This window comes from Tetranychus urticae, chromosome 1 (genome assembly GCF_039701765.1).
Source record: "Tetranychus urticae isolate SD_2017Ah chromosome 1, NJAU_TeUrti_SD_1.0, whole genome shotgun sequence".
Classification (NCBI taxonomy): domain Eukaryota; kingdom Metazoa; phylum Arthropoda; class Arachnida; order Trombidiformes; family Tetranychidae; genus Tetranychus; species Tetranychus urticae.
In genome coordinates, this window is record NC_142958.1 from 9469071 (window position 1) to 9482601 (window position 13531).

At 33.1% G+C, this 13531-nt stretch overlaps 2 protein-coding genes across 3 annotated transcripts; one reads left to right on the forward strand and one right to left on the reverse strand.

Moving 5' to 3' along the window:
• Window positions 1-5830: 5830 nt before the first annotated feature.
• On the reverse strand, window positions 5831-7329 carry Prim1 (DNA primase small subunit). The gene is made up of 2 exons (XM_015933249.3): window positions 7138-7329; window positions 5831-7067 (listed from the first exon to the last, which is right to left on the reverse strand). The coding sequence occupies exons 1-2, from the start codon at window positions 7226-7228 to the stop codon at window positions 5914-5916; spliced, it is 1245 nt and encodes a 414-aa protein (XP_015788735.1). The 5' UTR covers window positions 7229-7329; the 3' UTR covers window positions 5831-5913.
• A 121-nt stretch (window positions 7330-7450) lies between these two features.
• Sin3A (SIN3 transcription regulator family member A) lies at window positions 7451-13111 on the forward strand. 2 transcript variants are annotated; one of them, XM_015933115.3, is made up of 3 exons: window positions 7451-11151; window positions 11315-12054; window positions 12150-13111. In XM_015933115.3, the coding sequence occupies exons 1-3, from the start codon at window positions 7524-7526 to the stop codon at window positions 12762-12764; spliced, it is 4983 nt and encodes a 1660-aa protein (XP_015788601.2). In that variant the 5' UTR covers window positions 7451-7523; the 3' UTR covers window positions 12765-13111. The 2 variants fall into 2 exon arrangements, with proteins under 2 accessions (XP_015788601.2, XP_015788602.2); XM_015933116.3 differs by having other exon boundaries at window positions 11327-12054.
• Window positions 13112-13531: the final 420 nt, after the last annotated feature.

Sequence of the window (13531 nt, forward strand, 5' to 3'; positions counted from 1 at the left end):
TTTTTTTCTATTCCAAGTTCATTTTTTGGTCTCTTTTGTTTTCATTACAGATAATTGATGAGATGATGATGAAGATGAAAAAGAATAGGTTAAAAGTCAAGTTAATTACAATTGGATTGCAATTAATTGCTGTATTTCCTTGCCATCAACAACATCATCATTAATCTTGTAGACACATTTTTTACTGTTTGGCTTTTATTTTTACAAGTAACTCCAAGTTTACTGGTTATAAAACACATTTTACATTGTTACATGAATTGTCTTGTCTTTTACCGATCAATACTTTTAATTGTGACTTCAATCAATCAGTGTTAAAATGATTAAAGAAGGAATTAACTGATTGGAAATTTGAGAAATTGAAAAAATTTCATTTTCCTTGAACTGGTCAAACGACATTCAGGCTTTTCTGGAAACCAAAAATTTCTTCCAATTTACATTCAATATTCACTAAACAAGTGATCTTGAACGATCTTGACTTTGAACTTCGACTTGAAATCGACTTGAAAAGTACAAATTTAAGATTCTGACATCGGTGACTCGAAAAAACCAGAAAATCGATCTTCAATTTCCTCAAAATTTTCTGGTTTTGATAGCAATCTTTAGTCTCAATAGCAACTCCTGACATTTGGGTTTCAATTATTTTTACATTGTATTTCAATTATTAAGATGTGATCTGATTGTGTTTGAAACATTAATTGTATGTTTAAAGACATTGACAATTTAATGGTGTTTAGTTAATTATAACCTTTTTGTGTCACTTTATCTGGTTTACTGGATTCAACCTTTTACTTGGATTCATTGTTGATTCTGGTTTTGTGTTTATTCATTAATATTTTTGTTACAATTTATTCAAGTTAATTGCTTCAGTAATGATTACAAATTGTTAAGTTGGTTATACTGATGGACGAGAAAAAAGTTAATTATGGCAACAACAACAGCTAAATACAAATGATTTGACGTTAATATACATTATCAACATGGGAGGTCAATTTTTATATTATTTATGTATAAAAATGCCCTTAAGGTCCTTAACACTCTTGGTGTCTTCTTAAGATGTTTCATTATGGCAAAGGTTGAATAAAAGATGATTATGATGATGATCATGTTGATCATAATCATCATCATTCTTGTCAAATTTGGAACCCTATTAATCCTTCAATTTGTGTCTTGAACCGATATTAATTTGATTTTTATGTATATTCAAGATTCACTCACAATTTCACTTTGGGTTCCTTTTGTATTCAATGATAACCTTTTTTATTTTCTTACCTTTAAGGTAAATATCATTATCAAATTGGCAAACAGTTTAGTCCTAATCTTTACAATCAATAATCGTTAATGGTAAAGAGAATGAGGTTTTACAAAATTAAATTAAAATAATCATTTGGAATTCATATTTTGGGTAAACATTGTCCGTTCAACATTTAAAGTAACTCTAATATCATCAACCTGATTCACTCAATGTTTCAACCAAAGCCAAATTAATCTTTAATAACCTGGCAATTAGTTTAAGTTTAGTGGTTAGTTAAAGGTTAAATGAACGCAATGAGGTAATTGTACTAATTATATTGAAAACAATTAACTTGACCAAGTAAAAGCTGTGAGCTTTGTCGACTTTCATCCAGGATCTGGTTAATTTTGCATCTTTTACCAATCAAATTTTCCTCCATTCAATTTGATTCCAATTGTTTAATGGAAGGAAAATCAGAAAATGCATCTTCTTTGGATCGACTGAGAGTTGCTGTTTCAGGTCGACTGAGGTCGACGAGCCTCACAGGTTCATCAATCACACAAGATGAAAAATCATGTAACTTGAGTCAAAGAAAATGAAAATCATTTCAACCAATCTGGTTTTGGGTTGAATCTCGAGATCGATTTGTGTAAAGACTTCAGGCTTTCGGATTTATTTCGCGATTGTTGGTCTAAATCTGATAGCATTTGATCAAGTTCATAACATTTGGTGAATTGACAATTAAAGATAATTCAATCTTGACTTTTTCTTGAAGATGTTTGGTTATGAACGTTTAAGAGTCGGTTGACTTTAACATTTTATTTGGTTCAATTTTTGCACCAATATTTGAATCTGATTACAGTGATTAGGGAATTAATGATTTTTATTGATTTTATATTAAATTTTGTGTCCATTTAATGGAATTATTGAGATTTTGTTAAAAGAGGATTGTCAAGGTTAAAAGTCAATCAAAGATTAACATTGAACATTTGATTTTCCCTTGATTTTCATGTGTTTTTTTCAGTTAAACATCACTGGAACCTCAGTTGGATATCTTTGACTTGTTTCTCATCTTCAACCTCTTCTCATCATGATCATCCTGTATCACTTGAATATCTTTACATATGGATAAATTATACACTGACAGAATTAAAGTCGTGCCAAGTCAAAGGTGGCTGTTTAATCAAACCTCAATCTTTCAGCTCAACATGATACTCATCCATCTATCTAACAGATAGAGTAATGAACACAGAGAGACTCACCCATTACCATTATTATATTATTGTTATTATAATCATTCTCATTGCTATTCCCATTTTCATGATAAAAATACTACCAACAACAAAGCAACTTAACAATGAAACTCTTTTTTTTGCTTCATCTTCACATTTTTTCCTCTCAATCTCATCATTCTTTTAATCATTTCTTTTCATCTTTTTTTACTACAACATTACTATTTGATTCATCACTTTATTGACCATGATTGAGTGCATCAATCCATTCAAATTTATTAATTATTGTTATTCCTCCAACAATCGATTGTAACAGATCATTGCTTCAACTTTATCAACAGTTATCAGGGAAACCCAAAAGTCTTTCTTGACTTCCAAATACTAAAATTTGATACAATTTTTTCCATTTTTTATAAAATTTTTAATATTTGCTCTTCAATTTGCACCTAATTTCATGAACATTGATTAACACTCAATGTAAGCTCATAGAGGGTGAACATGTTTGATCTGATTTGGTCTGCATTTGCATTTATTTATATCTTATTTTGATTTTGTTTATTATTCTTGTTGGGTTTTCATTGAAGATTGAATGTAAATGGATATCGAATGATTGTGAATGTAAAGGTGGCAAAGGAACACCTTTTTTAATGGAAATGGCCTGAGGTAAGTCTAATAGAGTATAATGAGACTCTTTTCGCTTCTTTTTTCGCCATTTCTTCTGTTCTTTCAACTCTAATCTCGCTCATCTTGACGCTGATCGTGCTTGACAAGATTGGCCAAAAAAGAAACAAAAAAAATCATAAATAAAGTGAAGATAAATGCTCTTCTTTTAACCTTTGCTTTTTCACCTTATCTTTTTTTCGCCATCTTTTTCCTTCTTCTCAGTGTCATTTTTAGCTTCTCTGTGGTTCCAGGTTTCGCTTAATTTTGTGCCGCAATTTGCTTCACTTGAACAAATCATAAATTCATCAAAATTAATGATCGTAAATGATGTTAAACGTTACTAATCTGGTAAAATGATAAACACCTAAAAAGAGATGTTGAACCAGAATCTATTTGTAATTGACTTTGGACATGAAAGCAAAGTCACTTTTTAATATTCAAAGAGTAACTCTTATCATCTGGTGATTCTGATTGTAAGCTGTTGCAGGAAACTTTACTCAGTCTTTTCATTCTTGTGTAAATTTATGCATCTCAAATCAGATCATTATTTTGCTAATTAAAATGAGGTAAAAGAAACGGTTTTCACTAGAATTAATTACACATTGATTATAGAATTGAACAAAAACTACAAAAGCATCATCCAAACCCTTAAAGGTAAATGAAAATTATCCAATTGCAATTAAACCCAATTCAAGTGGTTAAACAATTTTCAAATTAAATTCTTGACTGTAACCTTTTTAAAACATTAATCTCCTATTTGATTGACCCTTTTCCCGTTCAATACAATTTGAATTAATTGTTGCAACAATCAAAGTCTCCCATGAAAATGAAATGCTAGATTGATGTGAACCATCACACAATTTAAATTGTTTTATCACTTTACCTTTATATCATAAATTGCTTCATCTTTACAACTAATTAGCTTGAAACCTTGCGGCAATTTCAATTGAATATGTAAACTATTATTTCCATTTGAAATTAATCTAATTACATATAAAATATAAGATTGTTGCAGTTGTAAGAATGATTCCAATTAAATGAACAGTTTTCAAACAAAAATTGAAATGCGATTCGACTTTTTTTAGGTTAACCATTTGGTTATAATTGTTTCAAATGGCTTTGATTATGGCTACAGTTTCGAGGGTATTTAAGGTAACTAAAACAATTGAATCGACATCAATATAAATCATCTGATAACACTCAAAGACATTGCCATTAGCCTTCTTTGGTTTCCTTTTTCATTGTTTATTGAACTTTTTTTTTCTCAATCCATTTTGACACTTAAAAACAAGACAACTTAAATGTCAACTAATATTGTCTTTTAAATCAATCAATCGTAATTTGTTGTTTAATTTAATTGGTTGACGTTTTGTTTTTCACCAAATGCTTGGACTAAAGATTTAGATGGAGATTCCTGGTTCACAGTAAGTCTCATTGTATCTTGCTCATCATCTTATTACTGTTGTTGTTGACTCAATTTTACCCCAAAAAAAGGACCCAAATTATGTAACATCATATCCATTTATCTCTCAATTTATTACTTTTGACTCTTCTTCTTGTGTTTTCATTGTTTGTCCTGCATTTGATTGCTGTCTTTAAATCAAAAGCTTTTAACTTAATGAACCATCTAAAAAGCTTAACCAGTTAACAACAGTTAATAACAATGAGAGTAACAAATATTAACAACAATCAAGATGAGTTATTTTGGGTTTAGAGGGAAATGAATTTTCATTTTCACCAGGTTAAAGATTCTGTTGATTCTGGGTAAAATGGATTGATCAAGATGATCCAGTCTGAGTTGGATTTAAGGTAATTTCAATTGGTTTCAACCTATTGAATTGTGTTTTCCTTGATGGCTAAGTAAACAAACCCTTAACCAGCATAGAAACCGTTGACCAGAGCAAATTGTTTCTCATTTTAGTTTCTGGTTTAACCCTGATTTTGGTTCAACAAGAATCATTATTCAATGATTGATCAAACTAGAAGAAGGTTGTTATTTTATATGATTGTGAACACAAGTATAAAATAAGGTAAAAAAAATGTTATCCAAAATGACCTGAGGAGAAAGGCGTAAATAAAATAAGTGAAAATCGATTAATGGTTAGCTTTTTTTTGCGTTCTTGTGAATAAATATAAAAAATGGTTCCTTTTTCCTCTATTTTCAACATTTCAATTTCATTTGATTTCAGTTGTTTGTTCATCTTTCAATCAGTTTTAATAGTTTACTGGTCCAATGGATACAGCCTATTGAACATTAAAAATGATACAAAAAACTGGATTTAATGTTTTATCAAAAATCCCTTTTTCACAATGTTAATATTTAATATCATGTTTGTATTATTTATTTAATGTCTGCTAAATAAATTGGACAATGAATATACAATTTTTATTGTCTCGTTCATTTCATTTGCAATTTAACATTACATTTATCGTGGAAACTGTCCGTTGTTTATTTCAATGTTTACCACTCAATTTAGCAATTTGCTTGGAGTTTAGATGGTCAGACATTTATGATCAACTCTGATCGTAATTTAATTTAATTCATTATTTTGAAATGTTGATGTTAAACTGGTAAAGTTGTTTGATGAAACCTTTGTGAAGCTATTGGCGCTATCTGGAAGGTAAAAAGATAAACAGTCAGGGAAATAGATATAAATACAAAATGTAAGCAAAATAAAAAACAAATAATGGAAATAAAATTAAGTTAGTTTGTAAAATAAATGTCGATTGTTTATTAAAATTTCAACGATTATAGAAATATTTTGAGTTTATAAAAAGTTTGCCTTTTCACCAGGTTAAAGATTCTGTTGATCTTTGTTCTGAAGATCGCTGCATGATTGCTTCTTTTTCACAAAGAACCACGAATTTGCGAAACAAACCAATTGATTGGGCCAAATCTGTTTTTGCATAACTTTCCTTGTTATCCTTTTCTTCAGGTTGTAATGCGTCGTGAGCATCTATTTGGCTCAACAGTTGATCGATAGTTGGGACTGTGAATGGGTCGAATTTTTTTATGTTTGCAATGTCAACGGGAACACAAACTCGATGGGTTTTAGGGTGAACGCAAAATGGAGCTTTCAGTAAATGGTTTATTCCTCGACTTACATTCACATCAAGTCGTGGGTAGCACAATTGAAGTTTTATTTCGTCAAGGAAATATCTTGCATGAGTTCTTGTATAATTTCTTTCTTTCACATGAAGTTCAACCGCTTTTTCCAAGCATTTCCACCGCTCTAAGCCAGTACGATGTGGGGTTTTCAAAACTTTGTTTCTTAAACTTGTTTTAAGTTCAGGATCTGTGCAAAGATCAACTATTTTTGAAGCACTTTCAACTGTATCGAAAATTTTTTGATCCTTTACCATGAAATCTTCAAATTCCTTCTCAATAATATCCAGAGCTCGTGTAATACTTGGATGAAGATTTTTGTTGGCAGGCAGAGTAACCCTTTTGCTCTTGAATTCACCACCTTCAATGAGAGATAAATAATCGACTATGGCTGATCTTGCTTCAGTGGTTAATCTTCTAGCTCGCTTGTCACAAATCCAACCATGAATACCTCGACGACCAGAATAAACCCAAAGAATATTTTTGAAACCAAAATCCTCGATTAGAGCAGCATTCAAAATCTTGGCAGCAATGACTATAAATCTCCAACAATTTTTGCAAATTTCTGGACCTTTACAACAAGTTCTTATGTCGTCATAATCGTCCATATCAATATCAAAAATCAATTCTCTTTCAAGTGGTATCAAAACATCCATAGTTTTCCGATTATCCCGAGGCTCTTTATTAAACACCGCACCAATATCAATTTTAACGGGAAGTTTGGACAGAAGGGCTTTGACCAGTTCAGTATCATCTGGGAAACTTTGATATCGCAAATAGATGTCTCCGGCCAAAGTGAAGGAAAGTTCACGTCTCTTGAAATAGGTCTCATCAGCTGTAAATGATAAAATACATTAGTAAACAGGTATCATTAGCTCATTATTAACATTTAACAAAATACTTACATTCGCTGTAACTTAACCACCTAACAAAGAGTTTACTTGGGAAAAGTATTTTGTAGTATAAAGGTAACATATCGAGCGCATCATTGCCCATTTTGAATTCGATTTTAAAACAGTAAATAATTAAGTAAACAGATCACAAAATGAAAATAAATTGATGATTAAATGCAGTGGTTGTTTCAATTGTTTACCGCCAAAAGCTATTGATGTAAGATCACATCACCATGGTGATTACTCAAATATTTCATATGTGCTACCATCTGGTGTGATTCTTCCGCTAAGGCGACATCTTGGGAGAGACATCTTGTTTAATTTTACAGACAACAAAGTAAATTGATGTTGATGTTTTTTTCAAAATTATTTAAATTTAAAAGTGATTTATTAAATTAATGCGAGTTCGGGATATGAATTCCAACCGACCGTCTATTGGATCTTGGATTGGTAATCCAATACAAAATCCTAATTTACTTCAAGTACCATTACCTGGTCCAATACAAGCGCCAGTTCAAGCTCCATTGTCGGGTCAATTAACTGATCCTGGTTCCCATACAACCGTGCTTACTGGTCCTAATCGTAATCCTGGAGCTCTTCATATACAAACTATCCCAGCTAGATCATCAGGTCAGTCTCTGACAGTTACCCCAACTGATCTAAATGCTCCATTGAGACCCAACATTGAAATCATTCAAGAGCCAATAAAGACAACCTTAACAGTTCACACCGCACCAGCCCATGGACATCAAGTACATATTTCATCAACACCTCAACCCCATCATAATAGCTCTTCAATATCAGCTAATCCCCAATCGGTAGCTGTTGCCAGTGCTGTAGCCACAAGTATTGGAATTGGAGGTGCTGCATCTACTGCTGGTGTAAGTGGTGATGCTAGCAATAGGACAACCACTGTTTCCGCAACGAGCCACCAATCTCAACAACAGTTTCAAAGGTTAAAAGTAGAAGATGCTCTATCTTATTTGGATCAAGTTAAATTTAAATTCAATAACCAACCTCAAGTTTACAATGATTTTCTGGATATAATGAAAGAATTTAAATCACAAAGTATAGATACTCCTGGAGTTATTCAACGAGTATCTCATCTGTTTCAGGGTCACAACGAACTTATTGTCGGTTTCAACACTTTTCTACCACCTGGTTACAAAATTGAAATGCAGTCAAATGATCAAGTTAATGTTAGCATGCCATCCAGCACCAGCATCCTCATCATTCATAATTCAACTTCTAACTCAGTCACCACTAACCCTCAAATGTTGCATCTTCCCAGTTCTACACCCTCTCAAAATTCAGTCCAAGCTTCTCCACACCATCCTGGTGTTCATTTGACCACCACCAATAATTTACCTGGTCAAATGAATAAAACCATCTACTCTTCTCCATCCTCTTCAACAAACTATCAACACAATCCAAATATCTCTATTTCATCCAGATCTGTTTCGTCTGATTCTCATAATACAACTCTCTCTCACTCATCTGTGGCATCACAACTAACCAACGTTCCGGCTACTCCACCTATTGCTCCAAGTTCGCGAACAGTATCAATGCCAGTTAATGTACCACCATCTGCAAGTATAGTAGGGTCTATGGGAACTGGTCCTGGTCCAGGTATCTCAGGAAGTGGTGGTGGTGGTGGGGGTAATAACAATAGTTCTAATCTGAGTTCTTCGTGTGCCCCTGGCACTGGTGGAGATGCCAATTCTAGTAGTGCTCAACCTGTAGAGTTTAATCATGCTATAAATTACGTGAACAAGATAAAGAATCGTTTCCAGGGTCAACCAGAAGTTTACAAACAATTTTTGGAGATCTTACATGCCTATCAAAAAGAGCAAAAGTGTCTAAAAGAAGGAATCAAACCCGATTCGAAACCTCTCAATGAAAGTCAAGTTTATGCACAAGTTGCTAAACTTTTTCAAAATCAAGAAGATCTTCTTCAAGAGTTTGGCCAATTTTTACCTGATGCCAATGCTGCTGCTGTAAGCTCAAGTAACTCTGTTTTTCCTGGTGTCTCCCAAGGTGTTAGTTCTGGCTTGCATCATAACTCATCAGCTGGTTCTGCCATATCTACAGCCATCTCTGCAGCTCATCATGTTGACAATCTCGCTGCCGCTCACCGTGCAGCTACTAATGATCACGGTGCTATTGTGAAAAAACCTTTGGCTCGACCCGGTGGAACTGTTCTTGGGTCCAATATCACTACATCTATGGGTATTCAAATAAGGAGACAGCAGGCGAGTGTACAATCTATGAATAAGCCCAAGATGACCTCCTTACGAGATGTCAGCTTAGCCGAAGCTGGAAAATATGGTAGCCTAAATGAATATGCATATTTTGATAAGGTCCGTAAAGCTCTGAGAAGTCAAGAAGTGTATGAAAACTTTTTACGTTGCTTGTTTCTCTATAATCATGAAATTGTATCTCGTAATGAGCTCGTTTTGTTGGTCACACCGTTTTTGGGCAAATTTCCTGAATTATTGAAATATTTCAAAGATTTTCTGGGCTACAAAGATGGTACTTCCAATGCAAACAGCTATTCCAACTTTTCTATGTCTTCTACGAATAACAATAATATGTTTATGGAAGGATTGTCGCAGCGAGTGGTTGGTATCAGAGAAAGAGATAGAGAAAGATTGAATCAAGAAGGGTCAGGTATGGAAATTGATTACGCTACCTGCAAAAGATATGGTGCATCATATCGAGCATTACCCAAAAACTATATTCAACCCGAGTGTTCTGGTAGAACACCATTGTGTAAAGAAGTTTTAAATGATACTTGGGTATCATTTCCCTCTTGGTCTGAAGATTCTACTTTTGTTACTTCTAAGAAAACTCAATATGAAGAATTTATTTATCGTTGTGAAGATGAACGTTTTGAGTTGGATGTTGTTATTGAAACTAATTTGTCGACGATCCGAGTATTGGAAGCTGTTCAAAAAAGGTTAAGTCGCATGACGCCTGATGAAAGAAATAAATTCAAGTTAGACGATTGTCTTGGTGGTACTTCGGCCATTATTCATCAACGTTCCATTCGAAGGATTTATGGAGATAAAGCTCCTGAAATTATTGAAGGACTGAAAAAGAACCCGAATATAGCTGTACCTCTCGTTTTGAGGCGATTAAAAAACAAAGAAGAAGAATGGAAAGAAGCTCAGAAACAATTTAACAAGATTTGGCGCGAGCAAAGTGAAAAATATTACCTAAAATCTCTGGATCATCAAGGTATTTCATTTAAGCAGAATGACATCAAATATTTGCGTTCCAAAAGTTTGTTAAACGAGATTGAGACTTTTTATGAGGAAAGGCATGAACAAAATGAGGAAAACATTGCTGCTGCTGGAGAAGGAACTGGCAATAACAATAATAATGGTCAGAATATTGCTTCTGGACCTCATATGACATTAACTTACAAAAACAAAGCCATGATCGAAGAAGCATGTAATCTAATTATCCACCACGTGAAAAGACAAACCTCCATTCACAAAGAAGATAAGCAAAAAATAAAGCAGCTATTGAAGCATTTTATACCTGATCTTTTTGCCACCCAAAGAGGAGATTTAAGTGATGATGAATTGGAAGACTTTGAGATGGACAAAAAGATTGACACTTTTAATGATAATCGACCCAATAAGGATAACACGAGTACCATTTGTATACCAGTTAATCTTCCCACTGTTAAAGATTGTAAAACTAAATGTGATGGAGATGTTACCATTGTTACCTCAGTGAATCCGTTGACTACCGAGAGTGGACAGTGTGTTAATGGTAATAACTCTAGTGGTGGTCAAGCTAAAAACGTAAATCCTATGTTGAATAACGATCCCGATGATAGTTATGCATTATTCTTTGTCAATAGCTATTGGTATCTATTTTTCCGACTTCATTTTATTTTATGCGATCGATTGGCTCAAATGCATGAAAGAGCCATGATTTTGATTGCAGAAGAAGAAAAAGAAAAAACTCTGAGAAAAGAATCAACTGCTGCAGCTCTCAGATTGAAACCTAAAAGTAAGTAATAATTTTGATAACAAATTCACAGCTCATCAACTCTTCAACTTCACGTTTTAGTCCTTTTACGCGGGAGAGAAACAAGTGAGGTTGAATGCTGCTGATGTGTTGCTTTTATTGTTGTTTGATTCTTTAATAATTCAGAAATGATAATATTTATCAGTTTTCCTCACAGATGATTACGAGGTAGAGGAGTATTTCCCTGCTCTCATTGATATGGTGAAACAAGTTTTGGATGGTAATTTGGATTTTAATCAATTCGAAGATCAACTAAGAGAAATGTTTGGAATTCATGCCTACATAGCTTTCACTTTAGATAAAGTTGTACAAAATATAGTTAGGCAGTTACAACATATTGTTGGCGATGAAGCATGTATTCAGTGTACCGAAATGTTCGTCGAGGAAAGCAAAAATGGTGCCACCGGTGGACCCTGTGCATCTCATCATTTACGTGCTAATGCAGAAGCATTGTATCAAAAGAAGGCTGAACAACTTGTTGGAGAAGAAAACTGTTACAAAATAATTATCTATAAAGGTGAAGGTAAAGTTACAATTGAGTTAATTGTAACAGATTCAGTTGAAAGCGAAGATGGCGGTGAGGTTGAAAAGTGGTCGGAATATGTTGAAAAATATGTTAAAGAAGTAGAAAATGAAATAAGCGATGAGCTTAAAGAAAGGTTATCCCGTAAACCTGTTTTTTTACCCCGAAATATCCGCATGTGGAGGTACAAGGCTAAAGAGAAAGAAGAAAGAGCTAATGAATTAAAAGGAGATTTGAACAGTGGTCTTCAAGTTGTCGATGATACTCAATGTAAATTTAATGTAAACTCATATAAAATGGTTTTTGTTGTACAAAGTGAAAGTTATCTGTGCAAAAGAAATGCATTAACGAAAGCTCGTAAGGTAAGCAAATCAACTTTTCTTGTCTAATAATAATTTCCACTCATTTAATTGCAAAATGTCTGATAACATTTACTTTTTTTCTTATATCTTTTTAGACACATAAAAAAGTTTCGAGAAGACTTCATGCCAAGTTTAATCAATTTCATCAAAATTGGGTTGAAAAAGAAGTCACCAATGAACAACGAGACGAATGTGAAGACTGGTTAATGGGCCATATCTATGATGATGAAGATGAAGATGTAATTATGAAAAGTGATGGAATCGAAGAGACTCCAGTCGAGGAAAGTCCGATTGAAAATAAAACAAAATTAGATAGTTTAGATTCATTAGCTACGGGTACAACAACAACATCAACTACATCTATATCAACAATAACTACTCCAACAGCAACTACAACGATTAAGCCAACTTCATCTTCTTTGGCCACTATTGTAACACCAATAGTAGTAGGAAGTACAGCAATAACAATTACGACAACAACTTTAACAACACCAGTAACAACATCAACAATATCAACGTTGCCACCTCCACAACCACCAACAACAACAACCACAACAGCAACGTTAATAACGACTGTACCTCCACCGCCATCGATGCCACAAAAACCGGCCAATGAACCATTTAAGAGAAAAACTCGGCGCTTACTGTTCGATAATCCAAATAACAGACCTTACAGACCCTTTTGTAAATATTCAACTCAATGTAAATAGATAAGGATAACACGCAACATCCATATATACATGCACAGTAACATCTCTCACCTTCTTCTGAAATACAAATCAAAGCAACTTGATCTTTATTCAGAAGAAGATTTTTTGTCTTGAAAAATGAATCATTTTTGTTCAAAAACGGTTGATATTTATCCTCTCTTTATTGCTCGCGTTCATTTTGTCCACCTTCAATCCTCCTGAATCCCAACCCTTTATTGTATCCAGAGCTCTGCGTTTCTTCACAATTTTTTTCGTGTTTATTATTCCTCAAAAATTTGAAGAAACTCATCTAATTTATTAAAGTCAATTGCAAAATATATATAATTAAAATACATGTATCTCATCAATTTGATTATCAATTAATCACTCCCTTAACTACTGTAAACTATCAACAGTACAATCAAAATTTTAGCCATTTTTTTCTAATGAAATAACAATAGTAATATTATTAATAGAATGTAAAATTCGCTTTTTCTTTGAACAAAATTTTTTTAAGTCAATGCCTGCAAGCTTGATTACAGTTAACAAGTAAGCTTTTATTTTGACAATAAACAATTTTCAAACATTTAGGAAATTCACTTACTGACAGAGTCCTTTCTTAAGTAAGTCCATTCTTTAATCGAGATGGTGACTTAATAAGTCCATAGTAAGAAATATTAACGATTAAGCTTCAATTATTTTAAACAATGAACATGAAAACATCTTCAAAATTTTAAGTACGCTGAATCGATCTAGAAATGATCAACAGTCAACAACTAAGAAAAGAA